The 23,358-nt window shown below is 49.4% G+C and overlaps 1 protein-coding gene across 2 annotated transcripts in view; it reads left to right on the top strand.

The window, feature by feature from the left end:
• The window catches only part of CLCN6 (chloride voltage-gated channel 6), a 31,632-nt gene extending 8,823 nt beyond the window's left edge, over nucleotides 1-22,809 (top strand). Inside the window, exons 6-23 of one of the 2 annotated variants that reach the window (XR_013993885.1) lie at nucleotides 2,952-3,058; nucleotides 3,621-3,747; nucleotides 4,403-4,470; nucleotides 5,684-5,742; nucleotides 6,548-6,680; nucleotides 7,238-7,351; nucleotides 7,645-7,811; nucleotides 8,367-8,493; nucleotides 10,938-11,064; nucleotides 11,342-11,495; nucleotides 11,637-11,796; nucleotides 11,886-11,992; nucleotides 13,002-13,188; nucleotides 14,080-14,237; nucleotides 14,460-14,582; nucleotides 16,524-16,631; nucleotides 16,750-16,875; nucleotides 19,327-22,806. Coding sequence is in view for 1 of the 2 variants with exons in the window: in XM_081057792.1 (XP_080913918.1) it covers nucleotides 2,952-3,058; nucleotides 3,621-3,747; nucleotides 4,403-4,470; nucleotides 5,684-5,742; nucleotides 6,548-6,680; nucleotides 7,238-7,351; nucleotides 7,645-7,811; nucleotides 8,367-8,493; nucleotides 10,938-11,064; nucleotides 11,342-11,495; nucleotides 11,637-11,796; nucleotides 11,886-11,992; nucleotides 13,002-13,188; nucleotides 14,080-14,237; nucleotides 14,426-14,582; nucleotides 16,524-16,631; nucleotides 16,750-16,875; nucleotides 19,327-19,407 (2,267 nt within the window). In the remaining variant the exon portion in view is untranslated. Of the gene's footprint in view, nucleotides 1-2,951; nucleotides 3,059-3,620; nucleotides 3,748-4,402; nucleotides 4,471-5,683; nucleotides 5,743-6,547; nucleotides 6,681-7,237; nucleotides 7,352-7,644; nucleotides 7,812-8,366; nucleotides 8,494-10,937; nucleotides 11,065-11,341; nucleotides 11,496-11,636; nucleotides 11,797-11,885; nucleotides 11,993-13,001; nucleotides 13,189-14,079; nucleotides 14,238-14,425; nucleotides 14,583-16,523; nucleotides 16,632-16,749; nucleotides 16,876-19,326 lie in introns of both variants that reach the window. The other variant, XM_081057792.1, reaches the window with a different exon arrangement.
• Nucleotides 22,810-23,358: the final 549 nt, after the last annotated feature.

Genomic DNA, 23,358 nt, shown 5'->3' with positions numbered 1-23,358 from the left:
GTACCTGTACAGAGTGCAGTAAATGTAAACAGAGTAAATTTATAACAGAAGTGCAGTAAATGTAAACAGTAAATTTATAACAGAGTTAGTGTTATAAATCAGTGAGGAATAAATGCATTGCTTAATGAAAGACGCTGGGGCATTGGTCATCCAGCTGGAAAAATATAAAATTAGATTCCTACTTTGTGCTATAAATTAATTCCAGATGGATTGAAGCTGTAAGTAGGCAAAACAACACTTGAGGAGGCTGTATGATGTCAAGAGTAGGGAATCATTTCTTAAAACTCCAGAAGGCGCAAAGTGCACGATCAGTAAAGTTGACCACATCAAAGTAAGTGTTCTGTCCATACAAACAAAACCCCCCAAACAACAGAAATAAAACACCGTAAACAAAGGTGGAAAACAAATCCCCAGCCTCGGTGAGGTTATTCGCTATGCATTTAAGAGACAGATAATTCATATCCAGAATATACTAGAAAGAATGGCAGCTCTAAGAAAAAAAGCCCAAACAGCCCACTAGGAAATTTAGCAAAGGATGAGAACAGGCTGTTCTCAGAAGAGGAAAATTGAGTGGCCCATAAGTAAACCTGTGGGGAAGTGCTCACCTCACCACTGATCAGGGAAATGAAAATTGAATAACTAGGAAGGTGTACCTACCTATGGCTTAGGAATTCCTCTCCCAGCTGTGGACCTTAGACATCTACAAAGATGTCCATTGCAGCTTTGTGGTTGCAGAAAGTTGGATTCACACCAAGTAGGAACATGGGAAAATTGTGGTCTAATTTTATGCAGCAGTTCAAATGAATGCACCAGAACTGTGTGTATCGATCGACATGGCTAATTCTCAAAAACTTAATGTTGACGGAGAGAAAAAGGGAAGTTGTCATATGTGCCTAAAATACAATACTATTATTTTAATTTTAGAAACATAGAACAGTATGGATACATAGGAAAATATACAAGTGTTATCCTAAAAATAAAAAGCCAAAGTGAGGGGCAACAAAAGAAGAGCTATTTGGGAAACACTGATTCAGGCAGAAACCCAACAGTGTTCGGATTAGGAGGCAAAGGCAAGAGGTATTTATGATAAAGGGAAGGTGAACAATTACATGACTAGAAGGAAGAAATTTCTTTGGGTGTTAGTACGCTAAGGAAGGAATATCCATAAGGTGCAGATAAGCCGACATAGTAATGCTAATTCTACAGAACAGTTAAAGTCTGGTAGTCATGTCAGCTTTCTTGTTATTTTTGCAAACAATTGTCTGGAATGCAGTGCTTTTAGGCCCCGTTGAAAGGTTAATTTGCCCAGTTTTAACATTCCAGATGTTTAAGGAGTAAGACGGGAGACAGTCCTCTAAGTAGCTGCTCTGACTCCATTTTAAAGTGGCTTCATTTGTATTATTTGTGAAGGAAAATCATCAAGCCTGAGATAGAGCTGATAGGAGTTTATTTGAGCCAAACTGATGATAATATCCGAGAAGCAAAGTCTCAACGGATTGAGAAAAATGCTCCAGAAAATGGCCATTTTGCAACTTATTTTATACATTAGAATCAAAGGAGGAGGGTGACATGAAATTCATGGTTGTAGATTAAGGCAACGGGAGAAAGCAAAACGGGGAAATCTCTGGGATTGGATAAAAAGTAAAATGGAGAGACACACACTTCTTTTACATTGGTGGGTACAGGATAGGTAATAGCATTTTACAGCACAGAGAGATAGTACAAGATAACTGAGGGATTTTGTAGTTTCCTGCTCTGGTGTGGTGGGTTGTGCCCCCTGGAGGGTCCGGAAAAAGCAATTACTCTGTGACATTCCAAGGGTATGTTGTCTTAGGTGCAAAAAGACAACAGACAGGCTCACTTGAGGTAAAGGTTGACCTTTGTAAAGGAAGCTACAGGCCAACGATGAGACTACCGGCCACGACTCACTTTCAGTTAGGAATGTTTCTGTTCAGACTGTCTTACATGGTTATTTTCAGTCTCCTGGATCTGTGGCCCCTTTTCCGTCCACATATTTTTCAGGGGGAAAGATGCACAATAATTTCAGGTTAGTGGTTTCTCCCAGGGGAGACAGGGACAGAAACATAAAGGTTTTTGTGTTTTTTTTTAATGGTACTTCATGTTTTAGTTTTTTAAAAATACCTGGAGCAAATATTGACTTAGGAACATGTCTCTGTGAGTCCCCAAATGATGTAGGGGATTTTTGTGTGAGTGAGTGATGGGATTGTGTCTCGTGAGACCGAAGAATGGAAACACGGACGAAGGAGAGGCGAGAACTTTTTAAAAAGAGGATAGTTTATTGAAAGCAAAGGGTCAGGCTCCCAAGCAGGAGGGGGTCCCGAATGGGGGTGCCCAGTGATTGAGTCAAAAGTTCTTTTATACCTTCTCTTGCCTGTTTGGGGAAGGGGGCTGGCGCTTTTTAATGGAATTTGTCTACCAGATTTGTTCTGTTAGCTCATCCTGAAGGAATTAGCAAAATAACCCACTCTTACCTATCAGATCTACTCCATTTTGGGGTCCAAAAGGAATTTTATGATTAACCTCAAGGCGCTGTTACATTTTGTTCTGGAGCAAAGGAGTGATTTCACAACCTGAAGTTGCAGAATATATCTGTCTGGTTTATTCCACCAGGGACCTCCCTGTCTACCTAACAACATGCTAACTAACCTGCCTCAATATGACATCACGTTGAGATTTGTTAAAAGCTAGGGCTGTGAGGTATGGGTTTTGGTTACCTTTTGTAATGTTTGAAGCATTTCATAGTTAAAAATGGTTCCTAATGTAAAACACCATCTCAGGCAGTTTTTACTAAGTTTGTATGTGGAGAACAGGAAGGTGTGCAGTAAGCAGCCGGCATGTTTTAGAAGAGGAGAAGCCACACTGGCTCAAGTGGTTGCAGGAACTCCCCCGGCTACCTGGCGAGCAGTTCTTCCTTAACCCAGTTTCTGTAGCGGTGGAGGAATGCAGCCTGAAAGGTTGCCTGGCCCTGTCCCTCCTTGAACTCTTGGGTTTCAACTTGACCTTTGTCTTCTTGGGGAGCCTTCTTGTCCTAATTGAGGTGAGGTGGTGTGGGTGCTGCCTTTTAGCTTACAAGGTTTGGGATCCTGCTTTCTTTCTCCTCAACTCCGTTTCTGGAATGTCAGAGAACTGAATTAGACTTGGAATACGCGTATAGATTCCTGCAGAAAGTGGCCTCCCATCCACTTAGAGACGTTTCTGAAAGTAAAGGTTTCAGGCCTCTGGTGAGATTCAAGAGGAAAAATCTAGGTTAGGAGGGTGGTTCTCCACCTTGGGAGCACATTGAAATCCCCTGGGGACCTTTCGAAATGAACTTGAATACCTGGGCCCCAGCTGGAATGAATGAGATCAATCTGCGGAAGTGGGGTGCCTGCATCGATTGTGGAATGGCTCCCCAGGTGATACTGAATCACTGGGGACTCGTAAGAAATGCACGTGCTCCCCCATTCCCCGCTCAGACCCACTGAGTCAGAAACCCTGGGTGTGGCCAGGGGGTGCTGGTGCTAATGAGGAAGTCACTTCGCCCTCTGTAGGGAGCTTGTTGAGGGTAGGCCATAGAGCCACCAGATCTGAGCATACAGTGTGCCCATTTTCCCTGCCAGCCAGTGGCCGCAGGTTCTGGAATACCTGAGATCAAATGCTATCTGAATGGCGTGAAGGTGCCCGGAATCGTCCGTCTTCGGACCCTGCTCTGCAAAGTGTTCGGAGTGCTGTTCAGTGTGGCCGGAGGTAAGGAGCGCCTTTCAGACTCTGACTTTCAGGTGTTCAAGGGACAAGACGAGGAGAAGCAAGAAGTGTGTAAATGAAGTTGGGTAGGCTTGGAGGGCCCACCCTCAAACAGGTGCACTTTTTGTTGATAGGTTTTGTTTTCCTTTTAAATGCAGACACCGTTAGAGTAAGTTACCATTCAGAGACCTCTGACAAACTCACCATTCAGTTTTGAAATAGAACGACCAGCTAGTTGGTTTCTGGTGTTAGCTTTTAGCAAAGTTGGCGAGATTTTTGTGTCAATAGCCAGACAGTCAGTATTTTAGGCTTTGTGGGTCAAGAGGCAAAATGGAAGATATTTTATAGGTACTTAAACTTACATAACCATCTAAAATGTATCCATGTAAGAATATAGAAACCATTCTCAGCTATCTGACTGTCCAAAGAGGCAGCGAGCCTGTGTTGGCCCATGAGCTGTAGTTTGTTGGTGCCCAATTTAGAGTTTAAAAAGTATTTCCTCTTATTTGATGGGAATTTGACTCACTCTCTTATAAAGCACATGATCATCTCCGATTTTTAGTTGTCAAGAGAATTAACTGTTTACGTAGCAGAGGTCTCCTGACCTAGAGATTGTTCTGTGCTGACTGATGGCCTCTCCTTCTTCACCTGTTCCCAGGGCTCTTTGTGGGGAAGGAAGGGCCCATGATCCACAGTGGAGCAGTGGTGGGAGCTGGCCTCCCTCAGGTAAGGGTTGATGGGTTGATGGGTTGGGAAGGTGCGTCCCCTCTGGTTTCCCGGGCAGAGGCATGTCCTAGGGTCATGTCTGCGATTGAGTTGGGAAAAGTCCATTGGGAGCACCCTAACGTGGCTTTGGAATCTGATGTCAGTTGAGTTGATGTGTAAACTACGTGGCTCGTCTCCCGGGGGAGCCAGTAACTGGTACTGTGAGGTTTTTAACAAAGCCCGGGTGAGTCCTAGGAGCAGAAATGGGACATGGAAAAGGTCTGTCCAAATGAAAGTCACCTGGTGCTCCCATGGCCATTGCCCAGCTTCATTACCTAAGGGGGCCGAGTGGGTCAGCTCTGTGCTGCCTAATCCCAAGGGGCTGGAAGCACAACTGAGGTGGTTCTGGGCACAGGTCTGAAGTAGCACGGGAATAATAACAGCTCGGTGCTGTCCGGGCCAGACTCTCCGTGTGCCGACTCCTTTTTCTCTAACGCTACCTCAAGGGTTTAGTTGTCCTCGTCCTTCTTAGAATAGGAAACTGAGCCTTAGAGAGGCTGAGGAGCTAGCTCAGGACTCCGAAGCGCCCATCCTTCTGGAGTAGTTCAGGTTCCGGCTGCAGGCTTGAGAAGTCTCAGTTCCTCGTGATCTATCACTTGTGGACGTGTACCACGCCCATTCTGAGGGGACACAGTGACTGTCATAGTGGTCGAAGCAAAGGAGAGACGGCTCTGCTCAGGAGCCCATGTTTTGATCTCTCTCTTGCTGCTGCCTCTTTTCCTTCGTGTCAAGCACCTGGCCTCCTAGCAGTGAGCTGAGAGGTGGAAGGAGCCCAAGCTGGGGCTGGGCGGTAACGTGAGCATTTGTTGGACAGACTGAAAGATGGCCCGTGGGGCCGCTTCCTTACCGCCATCCCCGGAGCAGGAGCGACTTTATCTTCTGTAGCCGCTTTTCGTGGCTCCCAACAATTTGCTCAGCTGTTTCCTCCCCCTTTTTCTTTCTGACTTGTTGACTATGAACAAAATGCAATTTTCGAAGGTTCTAGATTTGGGGGCAGGAAAGGAAGTTCCTCCCCAAGGTAACTTCTTTTTTCCCGGGAGGCTGTTCTGGACGTTTCTTTCTCGTAGCACATCTGTCTAGGTATACTCAGGCAAAGGGGGCTGCCCACTGCTCTGGGTTCCTGCAGCTTTGGTCCCTGTGGGCCCCCTTCTGACATCGTTTTCTCTTGTTTTAGTTTCAGAGCATCTCCTTACGGAAAATCCAGATTAACTTCCCCTACTTCCGAAGTGACAGGTACGGAAAGGTTAGGCATTGGGTTATTTTTGAAAAACCACCTGTTTGTGTACTGCCCCTCCGACCCAGTACTCGCTCTAGCTGGCTCAGGGTCTCTGCCCTCCTGGGCAGGCTGCTCGTGACCCGGTGTCAGAAAGAAGGTGGACTTTGAGTTATTCTTCTGAAAATAAGAAGCACAAGGGCCAGGCTGGCATCATGGCTTCTATTCTGTCATGCCACAAGTTCTGGAAGCATCTCAGGCCATGGAGATTAAAAACACAGGCATTTCATCAAAAATGTATATCATATGCCAAAGCGATGTACTTGGTCTGCCCCATTTCTGGGTTAGAAGGTGCTCTTCTCGGTACTCCCACCCGGTGGTATCTGTGCGTGTTACACTGTCCTGGCTCACTGTCAGAGCTATCCGCCTTCTCACCTTGGTAGTCCCTGCAAGTCATTGTTACCTGCTACTGTAAGACGTAACCTGCAGTTTGACTTTTTCCCTGATGCTGTGGCTTTGTGGAGGGACGATCTGGTGAGAATGACTCCACAGTGACTGAGCTGGGGCTGCGATTCCATGTTCAGAGTAGACTGACATCAGGGGGCCCTCCACCTGGAGGGGCTCAGGCTGGCGAGGGTGTCTGCCTCTCAGGTGAACCGTATTTGCTGCCGAGTAGGCCTCACCAGAGACCTGCCCTCATAAGCCCCGACTTCATGGGTCCCGAGATAAAACGTTGGAGGGTAAGGGAAGTGAAAACCTGCCTTCTGTGGCCCAGGGGCTCTTCCTCGGGTGAACCGTCTGAGATGAACTGTCTTCTCTCCTCAGAGACAAGCGGGACTTTGTATCAGCAGGGGCGGCTGCCGGCGTTGCTGCAGCTTTTGGGGCTCCCATTGGGGGGACCTTGTTCAGTCTGGAGGAAGGCTCGTCCTTCTGGAATCAAGGGCTCACGTGGAAAGTGGTGAGGAGGACCTTTGGTGCTAACCTTCTCCTAAGCTTAACCACATCCCAGATTTGAACTGGGTATATCCTACTTGATACATTTGCCTGTAGTTTTGATGAGACCAGGATGGTTGATTATATTAGAAATTCCTTAGCTCTAGACACCTTTAACTGCCGCACTATGGACTTTCCGTATTCTTGCCCTCCGCATCCCCACATTAGACTGCGCTTATCCTCTATTGATGAACCATCTGACATGCAAACGGAATGGGCTGTGGTCGTCAGGCAGGCAGCGCAGCCCAGACTTGAACCCCTATCTCCTCCCTCAGAGTAGCGTGTTCTTCTCCTGTGTTTACTGGTCCATAACTGGCTGTAAGTGAATAGGCTCTCAAAACAGGCTGCTGGAAGGGGCACGTCACACTGGGGTTGTATGCAGTGCAGTGGTTGCCGGGACCCCATAGCAGTCCTGGAGTTGGCAGTTTTCCCTGGGGAGCAGTAGCTTCTATGAGGAAGTGTCAGGGAGAAAGTAGGACTTGTCACTATTGAGTGTTCTTGATTTTGTCACCTGTCCCCTAGCTCTTTTGTTCCATGTCTGCCACCTTCACCCTCAACTTCTTTCGTTCTGGGATTCAGTTTGGAAGTTGGGGCTCCTTCCAGCTCCCTGGATTGCTGAATTTCGGCGAGTTTAAGGTACGTTTTGTCCTTCCCCCCAGAATTTCTTAGTTGACCCATGACAATTGCTCTTAAGTAAAGTACCAGAGACAAGTGATCGGAAGGGTAGGTACAGCTTCCAGTGGGGCGTCTGCCCCTTTGAGCTCCTGTGCGTGCCCCCGCTCGGTGCAGGCAGGATTCCAGCCCTGCCGGTGGCTCTCGTAGAGAGAAGACAGCCTTGCCCCTTTCATCTGTCTGCTCCACTTCTGTACCTTCCCGTTCTCATGGGTACTCTGGTTTTTCTCTCTCTTTCCCTTTGCCCCTTCTCTCAGTGCTCTGACTCTGATAAAAAATGTCATCTCTGGACAGCTATGGATTTGGGTTTCTTCGTCGTGATGGGGGTCATTGGGGGCCTCCTGGGAGCCACATTCAACTGTCTGAACAAGAGGCTTGCAAAGTACCGTATGCGAAACGTGCACCCGAAACCTAAGCTCGTCAGGTACCTGTGCAGTCGCCTCCCTCAGCCTGCCGTGGCTGCCTGCGCTTTGTGTGGGCCGTCTCCCCCGCGGGAGGCGACCACGGGAACAGACCCTGCTTGCCACACCGGCTCTGACTTCCCATCTAAGACTGAGAATGTAGCCAGGCTCATAAATCTCCTGTACTTGTCAGCCAGGCCAAGAAGCTGACCCTGAGCTTAATTTTTATCAGAGTTGCTGGTTGACTCTTCACCTCTCCTGACTTGCCACTAGGACACGTGACAAAGTCAGAAGGGTCAGTGAGACTCTCGCCCCCGGGACCTAAAATGAAAGGCCATTTTGTTCCTCAGAGAGAATTGATGTAGGGCAGCAGCCCACGTCCCTGGCTACCCACTTTTGGCACAGAAATTGCTGGAACGCAGCAAATCGCTGGCAGATTCTGCACGTGTTGACTGACGAGTGGCTACTGTGCATGCTATTTGGGGAGATGAGGGTTGGGGGTAGGTGGGGTGTGAGTTTGCGTTCCCAAGAACGGGTGTCTTTTGATCACCTAGTAACAGCTGTGCTTTGCCTTCTAGAGTCTTCGAGAGCCTGTTGGTATCTCTGGTAACCACCGTGGTGGTGTTTGTGGCCTCGATGGTGTTAGGAGAATGTCGCCAGATGTCATCTTCGAGTCAAATCGGTAATGACTCGTTCCTGCTCCAGGTAACCCAGTGTACCTGCTACCTTTGTCCTACACCCACAAGAAGAAGAATCCAGAAATGTATGATGTGTCTCTGTTTCAAACTAATGGATGTGTACTATCCTTTAGACCTAAGAGAGGATGTGTACCCTCTGTCTTTTTCACTTCTGTGAACAATCCTGGTTATCATCGAGGGGGATTCTCTCTCTCTCTCTCTCTCTCTCTCTCTCTCTTTCTCTCTCTCTCTCTCTCTCTCTCCCTCTCTCCCTCTCTCCCCCCCCTCCCTCCCTCCCTCCCTCCCTCCCTCCCTCCTTGGGAACAGAAGCTGGGGAAATGGACCTATTGCTTCTTCTCCAAGCTTCGGTTTACCCTTCTAGATCTCCACACCTGAAAGGTGCCACCAGCTTACTCTACCCTGGGCTTTTTGGGTCCAATCCAGTGGGTCTGAGAGCTGGACTGTGGTCAGCAGCTATGTGGTTCTGGCCTCTAGGGTGGAGCCTCGGGAGAGCTCTCTAAGCACCTGTCTTCTTGGTGCTTAGAAGTAGCTCCTCAAGTCACTCCACACCCCTTGGAGGCCTTTGTGTTAGATGGTTGCTTCTTCCGTGCCCCCAGGACTAGTCTGTGAACAGCTAGAATGTATCAGATCAGGGTCTGCAAACTACAGCCCACAGGCCAAATCTGGCCCTTGGCAACTGCTTGTTTTTGGGTAGCCCCCAAGCTAAGAATGGTTTTTACATTTTTAAAGATTTGGAAAAGAATATGCAATAGAGACTATATGTGGCCTGCAAAGTCTGAAATATTCACTATCTGGGCCTTTACAGGAAAAAAATTACTGACCCTGTTACTAGTTATTCCCAAGGCCATGTCCTTACCAGACCAGGATTTCCCAAAATGTGTTCTAAGGAATGTTGATTTATAGGATTCCAAAACAAATGGAAAAGGATTCTGTAGTCAAATGGGTTAAGCAGAATCAAATGTTTCTTTAATGCAAGATTTCCTAGGACCCTTAGAATTCCAATAAGAGCTATGAGTGTTTGAAATGTTTATTTTCTGCCAGGTGGTCCACTGAGCACTTTACATGCGTCATCTCATGTAATTCTTACCACTACCGTGTTGTGTAACAGTATTATCCCCATTTTACAGATAAGAAAATGCAGGCAAAGTGAAATCTCGACCAAATAATTTCTGGCATGAAGTAGGTATTATTCCCATTTTATTGACTAGGAAGCTGCAGCGTCACAAAATGAAATACCTTCCCCAAGGTCACTGGAGAGTGTCAAATCCCTCTGATTATGGAGCTTCTGCTCTGCTTTTAGAGGCTGCTCTGATTTCCAACAAGCGTTCTGATGCTTCTCAATGCGTTTGACCACAGAATTCTTTCCAGGGAGCCTTCAGACCTGCTGTGCCTCCAGACTAGTTTGGGAAACACTGCATGTGTTGCTTATGGCCCTATGGTCTCAGCTTGTGCACAGGACACTGTTGTGTGAAACGTATGCAGACACGGTTCTCCTCTGTCAGGTTCCACCAGCAGGGGGCGCTGTCCTGTTTCCTGGGGCAGCCCTCATCCATCTGTATTGCCCAGCCAGGTTCGCCTGGTACAAGGATTGCACAGACCCATCACCCACCTGGTATTGTTACAATGTCCCACATCAGCGCACCTCTACAGCATCAGTAGAATTGAATCCAAGAAAAATCCATATTCTTAATGAGCTTTGTAATCACACTGTATTTGTATGCCCAGTGATAGGCGAGAAATACACCCCCATACTGTCGTACACCATCAACTAGAAAGCAGGAACTGTCATACTCCAGATACCCTTGTCCTCTGACGAGTCAGGCAGTACCAGGAACGCATCTTCCCACACAAAAGATGGAGAGAATGAGACGTCTGAAATGTGGAGAAATTCTCTTTTTCCAGTTGGGATTTTGTTCAGCCAGGTGGAGCTCGGGGAGAGGCAGCCAGGAGCACGGTGTCTGCATCAGGCTTCTGCAGAGTGGAGATGTTTTCCATTTGGAACCAAAGTTGGGGCATTAAGTCAAGCAGTACCTTGGAAGCTCCTCCACAAACCTGTCAGCTCCCAGCCACTTGTCTGTCCCCTGTCTCATCTTCCCCCAGTCCGTGGGGTTCTGGGGCCAGGCTTCCAGCAGCATCGCTTACAAAATTAGCACTAGGAGAGGAGGCAGGGTCAAATCCGCGGTGAATCATAACTGTAGTGACATTTTCACTATGAAAGTAAATGAATAAGGGCCCTCAGCCTGATTCATTCATTCTCAGAATGCAAGGACTACAATATCAGTTGGCTACTTACTCTTGGGCATAGATCTATTTTTTGCTGCCTGTTGACTTCCTGGGAAAAGCTGGCAAGCCAGACTGGTGACCTAGCTGGGGACCTCCCCCTTGAGGGCTCAAGTGCCACGGTCAGGTGTACTGACTGACCTTGTACTGACTTGGATTCGCGTTTCTTAGGTCACATCAGAAGACGTGAATTCAAGTATCAAGACCTTTTTTTGTCCCAATGAGACCTACAATGACATGGCCACGCTCTTCTTCAATCCCCAGGAGTCTGCCATCCTTCAACTCTTCCACCAGGATGGTGAGTGTCTGTGCACCTACCCACTCCCAGGTGCTCGGTTTTTGTCTGCGGAGAACAAACGGTTATTATTCCTCTGACCCTCCATTAGCCCTCAAACCCAGCCAGGCTTGCCCTTCGTTCTGAGCAAGAGCAGGACTTTCCCTCTGTAATACCAATCCAGACAAGACTAGAGTTTCTACCTCAGTGTTGGAGGTGCACTGGTGGGGGTACAGAAGGATCTGGGAGGAGCCGAGGCAGGCATCTGGTAATGGGACTCACGGCCGTCCTTGCCTTGCAGGTACCTTTAGCCCTGTCACTTTGGCCTTGTTCTCCATCCTCTATTTCTTGCTTGCATGTTGGACTTACGGCATTTCTGTTCCAAGCGGCCTTTTTGTGCCTTCTCTGCTGTGTGGAGCTGCTTTTGGACGTTTAGTTGCCAATGTCCTCAAAAGGTACCGTGTGTGTGTGTGTGTGTGTGTGTGTGTGTGTGTAAGTGTGTGTGTGTGTCTAAGCATGCACGTGTGTACACATGCCCGAGTGTTTATAGCCTCAGTATGATTCTAAGCCATGTTTTCGGTTTCTTTCTTCACCAGCTACATTGGATTGGGCCATATCTATTCAGGGACCTTTGCCCTGATTGGTGCCGCGGCTTTCTTGGGTGGGGTCGTCCGAATGACCATCAGTCTCACGGTCATCCTGATTGAATCTACCAATGAGATCACTTATGGGCTCCCCATCATGGTCACTCTGATGGTGAGCACTCCCCTTCCAGGCGTCTTTCAGGTTCAGGGCCAAGTTCACCCCACATCAGCCTCTTTCCACGTCTTGGCTTTCTGTTTCAGGTGGCCAAATGGACAGGGGACTTTTTCAATAAAGGGATTTACGACATCCATGTGGGCCTGCGAGGAGTGCCGCTTCTGGAATGGGAGACAGAAGTGGAGATGGACAAGTGAGGCCATGATTTCTCTGCATATCTCAGAATTTATAAACTCTAGGGCCCAAAGAATGTATTAGGGTAGGAAATGGTGATTTAAATTCTTGGGTGGGAATTAAGTGAAACAGTAAATAACGGGAAGGTCCTTAAGACAGCAGACATGTGTTTGGGAACTTTGAACAGTTACAGTATGGCTGGGAGCGAGGGTGGGGCTGGGGACAAAGGAGCAGGGTGGGGTCTGAGGTGGGCACGGCCACTCCATGGTTTTGTTTGGCTCCTGTGGCATTCTGGTTAAATAGAAGTAAGGCCTCTGCATAAAATCTGTGTTAGGATTGAATGTTTAAGGGTCTACAGAGCCCTGTGACAACTAGATTGCATCATGTGTGCCTAAGGGAATGGCATACGATCAGCAATGATTCTTCTGGGCATAATCACCAAATTATCCATCAGCCCACAAATAGTTTGAGCTTCCTGTGTCTGGGTGTCGCACATGGCCCTTATGGTCTACTGTAGCAGTCGGCAAACTTCTGTAAAGGGGCAGGGAGGAAATATTTTCAGCTTTACAGACCTGAGGTCTCTGTCACAACTCTTCCAGCTCTGCCTTTGTAATGCAGAAGCAGCCATGGGCAATAAGTAAATGAGCCAGCTAGGGGATTTGACCTGTGGACCTCAAGTGCCATCCCTGGTCTAAAGGGCACCCAAACCTTTTATTTTTTATTTTTTATTCTAGTCGTAATTAGCAATTCCATGGGTAATGTACCCTAGAGCGCTAGGAAGGGGATGACCGGTCCCCTGGGCAAGTGGATGGGCTCAAGGTGCAGGGGTTTTCATGTTTAGGGAGGGATGAATAGAGGCCCACGGGTTTGATAGCTGCAAAGGGGGTGGAAGTACGAAGGAACACCTGTGTGGAAGGAAATGCTAGAGAAGTTCCGAAGACGACCTGCAGGTGGTGCTGAAGAGCCAGTGCAGCTCCATCAAGTGCTGTGGGTTCTGTTATGCAGCTCATGGCTTCCTTCCCTCCCAGGCTGAGAGCCAGTGACATCATGGAGCCCAACCTGACCTACGTGTACCCGCACACCCGCATCCAGTCTCTGGTCAGCATCCTGCGCACCACCGTCCACCATGCCTTCCCGGTGGTGACCGAGAACCGGGGCAATGAGAAGGAGTTCATGAAGGGCAACCAACTCATCAGTAACAACATCAAGTTCAAGGTAAAGGAAACAGCCCGCGAGGAAACGGGTGAGCACTGGCAGGTGGTTCCTTGATGCTCACCGAGCTCGTGCTAAGCACACCCCGCAGCTGGGTGGCCCTGGTTATTCTTCGGGAAAAGCCGCACTCTTCATTCCCTGTGACAGCGAGTGTGGACTTTGTCAGGCCCTCGGAACAGGACCTGGGTCCATTTTCCCAGTCAGCACATGGACAGAATTGTTTGTTTTTAATCAGTTGTCTTCATGATTCATTACTGACTGTGCAACATGTAACAGGGAGGGTTCTGGAGTTTTCAACAACAGAAAGGCACTCTGGCCTACTTAAAGGGGAAAAAGAAAGTAATTGACAGGACTGACCGGAAAGTGAAAGAACCCGAAACTGTGTGCTCGGGCGTGCGTGGGCAAAGGACACCCATTAGGTCCATTAGGACCCCAGGAGGCCTCATCGTCAGCTCTTCCGTCCTTAGGTTGCTCTCAATTTAAAATCTAGGCAGCGAGACAGTCCCGTTGCCTCACTTGGGTCGTGTGCCCACCCCTTGACTTTGGGGGTTGGGGAGCACAGAGATTGACAGTCCCACCAAGACGTGACATGGCAGAGGGCTTTCTCCCCACTGGAGAATTGAGGCGCTGGTCCCAAATCAAAGGAGCAGAGATGACGATGGGCTGGCAGACACCTTGGGGTCTGCGACGAGCCCTGTGGCTCCAAGAGGTACTGTGACTCACAGCCCCTGAGCCACTGCGAAGATTTCTCGCAGTTCCTGTGTCAGCATGTGCTTTTGACCCTTACTGTCACCCAAATCCTCAAGCCACGTAGATGCTGTGTTGGTGTGCCCACGTGCGGCAGGCCACGGGCTCCCGAGTAGAAACCTGCCTTTGTCACGTCCCCATCCACAGAAATCCAGCATCCTCACCCGAGCCGGCGAGCAGCGCAGACGCAGCCAGTCCATGAAGTCCTACCCATCGAGTGAGCTGCGGAATATGTGTGACGAGCACGTAACCTCCGAGGAGCCAGCCGAGAAGGAGGACCTCCTGCAGCAGATGCTGGAGCGGAGGTGAGAGCACAGCGCCCCCCACCAGCAGGCACCACCAGCCTGCAGGATCCAGGAAGGGTCAGCCCTTTGCTCGGGCAGTGACAGGTAGCTCCTGAGTTTGGGGGGAATTTGGGGAGTGGGTTGAGGATGTGGAAGAGAAGCAATCCTGTTGAGGGTATACTAGGCAGCGTCTGGTTTTTATGTAACAGATACACTCCCTACCCCAACCTATACCCTGACCAGTCCCCAAGTGAAGACTGGACCTTGGAGGAACGCTTCCGCCCTCTGACCTTCCACGGCCTGATCCTTCGGTCTCAACTGGTCACCCTGCTCGTCCGAGGAGTTTGTTATTCTGAAAGTCAGTCGGTACGTCTCTTCTTGTCCGAACCAGGAGTTTGGAAGGCACGAGGGTGGTAGGCACACCGCCCTGTACTTCAGGGAGGAGAGGTGCACACTGGGAGTCCGTGGCCAGCAGGCTGCTGTTGAGGGGCACGCGTAGCCCCCGGTTCCCTGCGTTGCAGTCAGCATATCTCTGTGTGACATTAAGCGGGGGGGGGGGGGGGGCGGGGGGGAGTTTCCCCCAATCATTCTCCACTTGGTCACTGCACCAGTTGTCAGGCGACATTCTGCCAGCCTGCAGGCTTTTAATATGGTTTCTGCTTTTCAGTTTCTGGTACGAATGAACTTTCTTATATTTGTTATCAAAAGAAATTCCATTCTTCCCATGAATTCCCCTGCAGTTTCTTCTTTCTCTTTCACTTGATTTTTGTAGAGAAGCAGGGGTGGGCGGGGTGTGTTGTTCAAAGTGGTCCTACAGTGATCTGAGACCTGCTCACCCTCACACACTTCATCCCTCTAGAGCAGGGGTGTCCAAACTTTTTTCAGCGTTTTTCACCAAGGGCCATATGCGGTAAAATACACAAACAGCCAGACCACTCACTCGAGGTGAAGTACGTATTGCCTCACTTGGTTTATGTAAGTAAACTAAATGTTTGGAATTTGCTACGGGCCAATTAACAATGGATCATGGGCCATAGTTGGCCCGCGGGCCGCAGTTTGGACACCCCTGCTCTAGATGGAGCCTGAAAAAGGGGACTGGAAAACAAGTTGCTCTGAGACCTAGCTTTTCCAAACTGACTCTCCTGGTTTGGGTCTGGCCCCTGGGAGGCCACCCTGAGGTCACTCGTGGTTCAGCTGGCCTATGGAAGAACAGCTAACATTGGGCAGGACAGAAAGGGCCACTGTGGAATGGCCGGGTCTTAAGGGTGTGGTCTGTGGGGAGGACCAGCCTGCATGGAAGTGGAGCAGAGGTGCCGTGTGGAGCAGGGGACAAGGAGAGTGAAATGGGCCAGGTTATAGAGCCTTGTCGGCACGCAGAAAGCAGCCAGAGCTGGCCTGATACAGCTCGGAGAGTTGGGTGGTGATGGAAAAAGCCGTATGCAGAGCAGAGTTAAGGGGAGGGAAGTGGGGCAGAGCAGTGACCAGCACTTGTGGCCACTGTGGTCACTGTGGCGGTGGCCCAGGAGCCCAGTGACAGTCGGCAGCAGTGAGAGCTGACGGAAAATCCAGGAGACTCAGAATGGAGGAACAGTAACAAGCTACAGTGTGTGTTTCCTATGACTGCTGTATGTAGCTGCCACAGACCGGCTGGCTTCAGGCAATAGAAATGTATTCTTTCATAGTTCCCAAGACCGGGGTACAAAACCCAGTGTCCGCAGGGCTGTGCTCTCTCTGGGGGCTCTAGGGGAGGCCCCTTTTTTCCTTCCTTTCTAGTCTGTAGTGGTTGCCAGGTATCCTTGGCGTTCCTACTGTAGACACGACCTCTGCCTCCTTGTCACATGGCCTTGTCCCTGTGTGTCCCCTCTTTTTATAAGGATACCAGTCATTGGATTTAGGGCCCTCCCTGATCCTGTATGACCTCATCTTAAGACCTTATGACCCTATTTCCAATAGGTCGCAGTCACAGGTACCAGGGGTTAAGAATTGGACATTTCTTTGGGGGAGAACACAGTCAACCCACACAGCTCTCTATTTGTTAGCACTTTGCTCGTTTAAACTTCAGAATAACCCAGGCCCACTTTACAGATGAAAAAAGGCTGGTTCAGAGAGGTTAGATTTGCCCGGGGGACACAGCTAGGAACTGGCTTTGGATCACCACGTGTCCCTTCAGAGCACTCGTTTTGGCCCTGGTCTGCACCGCCTCACTCTCAGCTGAGCCGACACAGGCAGAAAGGGGGAGGGGCTGTCGTTGTGACCCTGCCCGTTGCTGTGCTCGGTGCAAGCACACTGTCTCGGTTGGGATTGCAGAGCGCCAGCCAGCCGCGTCTTTCCTACGCCGAGATGGCCGAGGATTACCCACGGTACCCTGACATCCACGACCTGGACCTGACACTGCTGAACCCACGGATGATCGTGGTGAGAGGGGCTGTCCCAGTGGGACGGGGCCACGGGAAAGGCCCGCCGCTCGTCTGTCTGCGTCTCCTGCTCAGGGCAAAACCCGCCCCAGGTAACTTGTGTTGTCTTTCCTCTGCAGGATGTCACCCCGTACATGAACCCTTCTCCCTTCACTGTGTCACCTAACACCCACGTCTCCCAAGTTTTCAACCTGTTCAGAACGATGGGCCTCCGGCACTTACCGGTGGTGAATGCAGTGGGAGAGGTGAGTCGGTTCAGTGGAGGAAGGCAAGTCCGCGGGCCTGCAGCTGCGCCGGCCTGCTGGCCATCTCCCACCTTCTAGAAAGGACCTGTAGCCACAGTGCTGCGTGAGTCAGGCTTCTCAGCCCAGAGCACACAGCAGATTCCCACAGGGAGGTTTCTCAGATTCAGACCTTTGCAGCTCTCCGGAGCAGTAAGGGTGAGGGGACAGAGTGGGCAGGTGGAACCTCCTGGAGCTTCAAAACCAGTCCCTCTTGTGTCTCTTATACGCTGTGTCCTGCATGGCCAGCAGATGTCACCAGAGGCCCACTTAGGACCGGCTTTCTTCTTCACCCTTGACCTGCTAGCTGGTCAGGGTCAGTTCCCCACCTATTACGGGCATTTGTAACATTAAATGAGAGAACTTCGAGCAAAATACTTGGGGGGTTTTAAAAGATGGAGACTTTTCCAGTTTTTCTTTTTAGAACTCCATTTTTTTCTTACACAATATTGTTTGTAGAAAAAGAAAACATAGATAAGCAAACGAAATACCAGACCAGATCCTACAGAGGTAGTCGTGTTAATTTTCCAAGGTATAGCCTGTGTCTTTTTTCTCTGCATCTCGAAGTAGAGATTTTATATATCAAGTTGCAGGGAAAATGTTACCACTACTTATACTGTTTAATACCCTAATTTTTCACTTAATCTATAAAACAATTACTTTCAACAGCAGAAAACTTTCACTTGAGATATTTCGGTGGCTCGATAGCACTCCGTTATATGGCCATCCAGTAACTTATTGAGTAGCTCTGTATTGTGGGATGTCTACTTCAATTTCACGGCAGTCGTCACCCTTTTGAGGCTTTCCATACATGTTGTCAGGTTGCCCTGCAGCAAGTGACGCCTCTCTAGAGCAAGTGTCGGACAGCGGAACGCTGGCACACACAGCTGCTTCTGACGCGGATTTATTGCAGTGGATCAAATAGTGTTCCTTGGAACACAACTGCACTGACAGTCCCAACACAGTTTATAGGGTGGGGTACCCACACCAGGGACAGATGTCAGGCAGTGCAGCAACTGTGGAAAAGGACCGTTTAGGAAAAACTGTTTCTCTAAACTCTTATACCCTACTTCTGTCACCAGATGCGCGGGGATTTCCCCACATCAGGCAATTCTCTGATTCTCTGGACACCCATTGCACTGGACACCTACAATTTAACTCACTGTCTACCTGGAGATAGCAGATCCCACACGTGAAGGGCTCAGTCCCACAAGACGGTCCCCCTCCTCCCACTTCAGATGTCAAAGTCCGGGTTGTCACCTGTGCTGCAGACCAGCTGGCTAGAAATCAGTTTCCTGATTTCCAGTTCCAATCACGGAACGCAGGAAAACAGTTTCCCTACTAGGTTACTGCTTTATTGTGAAAGGATGTATGTAGCTCAGGAACAACTGGATGGGAGAGATGCACAGGGCAAAGTATGTGGGAAGGGACATGGAGCTTCACTGCCCCCTTCAGCACGCCACCCTCCTGGTACCTAACGTGTTCACCAGTCTAGAAGCTGTTCAAATCCTGTAGGCAGGGATTTTAAGGGACGCTTCAGTACATAGTAATGATTGATTATATTGTTGGCCATTGGTGACTAGTCACCTTCTAGCCCCTCCCCCCCACAGGTAGGGGGTGGGGCGAAAGTTCTAGTCCGCTAAAGGTGTGGTTGGTTCCCCTGGCAGCCCCTCCCCATCCTTAGGGGCTTTATAAAAGTTTCATCGTTAACATAAACTTAGGTATGGTTGAAAGGGCTTTGTTATGAATAATAAAAGACACCCTATTACTCTTATCCCTTAGGAAAGTCTAAGGGTTTGAGAGCTTTTTGCCCGGAATTAGGACACAGACCAAATATACCGTGTTTCCCCGAAAATAAGACGTAGCCGGACTATCAGCTCTAATGAGCCTTTTGGAGCAAAAATTAATATAGGGTCTTATATTAATAAGACGTCCGCCTACGTCTTATTTTCGAGGAAACACGGTATTAGAAATCAATATCACAGTGACTCAGGTAGCTCTAAAAATGAGCTGTAGCAGGGCTCCCGGCCTCAGAAGACTGCTGAGTGCTGTGTGCACACATACATGAAGCTGGCTGGGTGTGGTGGGAACTGAGAAAGCTAGAAAGTGTGCTTTGTTTAAAAAGACACAGATTCAGATTTTAGCTGGCCCAACTACAGCTGTTTTGGAGCTAAATATGTCCCATTGGCCTACAGTTTATGAACTCTAGTTATCTGTTTATCTCGTTCCATCTAGAAATTAGATAGTCTTTGAAGTGAGTGTCTCGACCATGTTGTCATGTCTGTTCATACCGCACGGGACCAGCTTCTGTCTCCTCTGTTCCTCGTGGCAGGCCAGGCGATCTCTGTTCACTCACGTTGTTGCCCTCGTGAGTTTTATTGTGCAGGTGACTTGCGTCGTTTTTCCCTTTCCTAGATCGTTGGGATCATTACTCGGCACAACCTGACGTATGAGTTTCTGCAGGCCCGTCTGCGGCAGCACTACCAAACCATCTGAGGGCCAGTCCTGGAGCGGCTCGGGAAGGCGGCTCGCGCGTGCTCTGCCACCATGGCTAGCTGGGGCTGGCCCGGGGTGCGGAAGGCTCCCAGTCACCCACTCGCTCGGAAAGCCTACAGTCATCGAATGCTTTGCTGGTCAGAGATGCCGGGATGGTATTGAGCCATCAGAGTTGGGACTTGTCTGACTTTCTCAGCAAGTATCTTCCTGTTTCCTGCTCCCCGAGTTCCTACCATCCAGTGTTGGCGCAGGCGCAGGCCCCTCCGCCTGCTAGTGCCAGAGCCCAAGAGGGAAGTTAGGCCTCACACCCGCTGGAGTGTCCCCACGGCCGTGTCCCAGCCCCCTCTGTGCGGCTCTCCTGGGGACCCCAGCTGTTGCCTTACAGTACGATGGGGAGACTGTGGCAGGACAAACACTGGGGGAGTGCCAGGTGCAAAATTAAGTGAGGTACTAAATTCAGGAATTGGGCACTGAGAAAAGGATCCATGTTTCAGGGAGGCCTTCCTTCGCTGAGACTCAGCTTAACATCTGCAACATTTCATTTTATGGGAAACGTTCTGCTTCTGGGCTGTGAGTCTGGTGCTCTGGTCTGGCCCCCAGGGTTTCAGTCTCCTTAGAACCACCACCTTCCAGAACCACAAAGCATTCAAATCCCACTGATACTCTGAACGATAAGTCTGACAATAGAATCAGGTTTCTGTCTGCCCTGGCTTTTAACATTTAATAACTTTCTCTCCATTTCCCAAATTACATGGTCTCCTAATGACACGTTTTTACCCTGATTTGTCCCTGCTCCTTTTCACCTCCACTGAATTACTACACTTAAGTTTTTACCTGCGTCTTCCTGGTAAAGCAGCTACAGTCTAGAGGATTTTAGCGTTACCCCCCACCCCCACCCCAAGTTAACTAAAAGCCTAGCACCCCTAGATAAAACTGCCTGACTCTGGGGAATGGTACAGCTATTTCTAAGATGGCAAAGAGTGAGCTCTGAGCCAGTGACCACTACAAGGTACGTGATGTGGCTTGCAACGCCTGAGTGTTATGATAAAAACAGATGGTTTATTCAAGGAGAAGGGTGTCTGCCCTTCACAAACCCGTCTTCTTTCCCTGCCTGCCTCCCCAGCCTTCAGAGGGGCTCAGAAATGGAAACTTCAGGAGGGTCTGCCCTGCTGCCGGCTGGCTGTGGTAGGGAGGGGGGGAGAGGCTTCCTGCCAGCATGTGCCCCAAGCTTTTAGCATCAAACATAGGCAGCCGCCCTTTGTCTTTCAGCGACTTAGTTTGTCTCCAGGCTGACTGGCCCTCCCTCTGCACAGGTACCAGCGTGAACATTTGGGTGTCAGGCATTTGCACTTTCCTCTTCCTCTTCGCTCTCTCCATGTGTGTCAGCAGCCTAGGCCCGTCAGGCAACCCTGTGGCAGATGTGCTTTGGGGTTTAAGATGGCATTCATTTGCATTTAGGTTTCGTTTTTTGTTGGCTTAAATCCTGGAGGTTGCCTGAGGGCATCGGTACCTGGCCCTGGCAGCACCGTTTCCTCGCCCTCAGCCTCCATGTTGACTTCAGATGCCAGCCCCTTTCATCTGGGGGTGGGTGTCGGTCCCACTTTGCTGGCTCAGGTCTTGTGCTCAACACACATGAGGGAATAATAATCCCACTTAATGGAGGCATCTGCTTCAGGATCTTTTCCAAGGGACTGTGGCCCCTTCCGTTCTTCCCATTTTCTTATCTCGTAGACCAAAAGGACTTGGACGTCTAAGTGTTTCAGCCCTGGATGTGTGAAATGTGGATGAAACTCCCAGTAAATTGTTCGGGAACTCACAAGGACCAAAAAGGCCAGCCCTTCTAAATGTGATGTGTTCAACTAGCTGCTACTTTATTTTCGAGCAGCGTTCAGAGCGTGGCCATGTTGCTTCTTCCTTTTATGAAGAAGGAAACCAATTTTACAAGTCAGGACAACGTTGGGACTGCCCATCCCAGAAACTGAAATCTCCTCTTCCCAGGCCTCACTGAAATTGGCAGAGCTAAAGTCCTGCAGGAGGACCTCTGGCCTCCAGGGGTCTGGGTCACCAGCTACTGGCCTCGAGGCTGCCTGGGTGAATGTCGTAGAAGTTTACCCCTCATGCACATAGTGTGGCTCTTAAGTCACCAGATGTTTTGTTCCCATCGGTGTAGTCCAGAGATAAACGGCAGAATGCAAATGCCTTCCTCGCCCTGAGCTGACTGGATGGCTGCCAACAAGGACCCAAACCCAGGCCCCTTTGGAAAGGAACGTTGTTTTCTCTCCTCTGTTGACGTCTGTCCTTTCCAGATAAGCCCAAAGACACCCACTGCTCCACTTGTGACAAAGTAACTGGAAGCCGCGCTCCTTTGATTTCTGTTAGAAACCTGCATTTCAGCATCTCACTGTTACCTGCCCCATGACCTCCCCGTGATCTGGCTCCTTCGGAGATAAAATCCACACAGGCTCTGGGTTTGGCAAATGGTGATTGTGTTTGGTCTCCAGCTTGGTGTTTTGTGGTTCCCTGGCCAAGGGGGTGAGGGAGTGGGGGTCAGGAGTCCCTCCTGGCTGTGGGACCCTTGCACCTTAGGGGATGATTTGCTCTGACCTTGTTTAATGAACGGTTCCTGACTGGAATGGATGCTTGTTTGACCCAACCAAGCATGTGATGTTTCTGATGCAAAATTGCACCCTGACAGAGCCCTTGGTGACAAGAAAGCCTCAGGACAGGCCGGAAGTGCCCTCCTGGGCCCGCAGTATGGATGTGCAGACAGTATTGCCCCACAGCTCCCGTGGACCTTGGTCACTTTGAGAGCAGCTTCCTTTTCTCTGTTGGCACTGTTTGTTTGTGTGATAATGTTAACTAATTCCACTGTGTATATAAATTGTATTTTTTTTAATTTGTAAAATTCTATTTTTATTTGAACTTTTGGAACTTGGAATTCTTGTAACCTTAACATGTCAGAATAAAACATCTTGGGGCCGGAGGCTGGCTCAGCTGGTTGGAGCGCTGTGCTCAACACTGAGGTCGCTGGTTCGATTCCCACATGAGCAGTGAGCTGCGCCCTCCATAGCTAAGATTGTGAACAACAGCTCTCCCTGGAGCTGGGCTGCAATGAGTTGCTGCGGGCTGCTGAGTGCTGCGGTGGACTACCGACAGCCAGTGGCCAGCTTGAGCGGCCAACAGCCGGCGAGAGCTGCCCTGAGCTGCTGTGAGTGGCCGACCGACGACCAGTGACTGACTGCCTCAGCCCGGGGGGAGCCCAAGGCTCATAACACCAGCATGGGCCAGGTTGCCGTGTCCTACACAACTAGACTGAGAAACAACGGCTTGAACCGGAGTGGGGGTGGGAGAGGTAGAAAAAGGGGGGGAAAAGAATAAAACATCTTCATTTGTCTCCTTTAGACTTTTGTCTCCACGGTGTTCTTTCTTTAGAGTGGTACTTGGTTTTTATTTTACTCTCTTTCTAATATGTAAAAATTGCAAAGCTAGAATGTAGTTTTCTTGTCTCAGAACTCTCCTGATACAGTTTTCCCAGCAAGACTTCATCACAGGAGTCCACTTCCTACCTTAATAAGAATCAATTGAGGCCTTTGGATCTTGGCAGAAACCAGAAAGTTACCTCTCTTCTGTTTCCCTTCCCATTAACACTGATCTTGTTTGCTGATCCTTTTCTCCTATAAAAACCTGCCTGTTCCTTCCAGCTGCTGCTTCCCAAAGCAATCGGTGGAGAATCCATTTGTATTCGTGCCAGTGCGCGTTTAGGAATTTGTCCCACCAACAGATGCCTGATAGCCAACCAGAAGGAATGAAATTGATGCTGTCTAGGTGTTTCAGCCTCGTGGCTAGCTTCTGTCGGTGCCATCTGTCATTGCTTTTTGTTCACTTCTGGTTTGGCCAGCTCTGTGACTTTCTTTGTCTCTAGTTGATCTGCTTCATTCCATCAGCAGTAGA

Source organism: Rhinolophus hipposideros, assembly GCF_964194185.1.
Source record: "Rhinolophus hipposideros genome assembly, chromosome: 8".
Lineage (NCBI taxonomy): Eukaryota > Metazoa > Chordata > Mammalia > Chiroptera > Rhinolophidae > Rhinolophus > Rhinolophus hipposideros.
The sequence above is the reverse complement of the archived record's forward strand: the minus strand, read 5'-3'. Positions and strand labels throughout refer to the sequence as shown.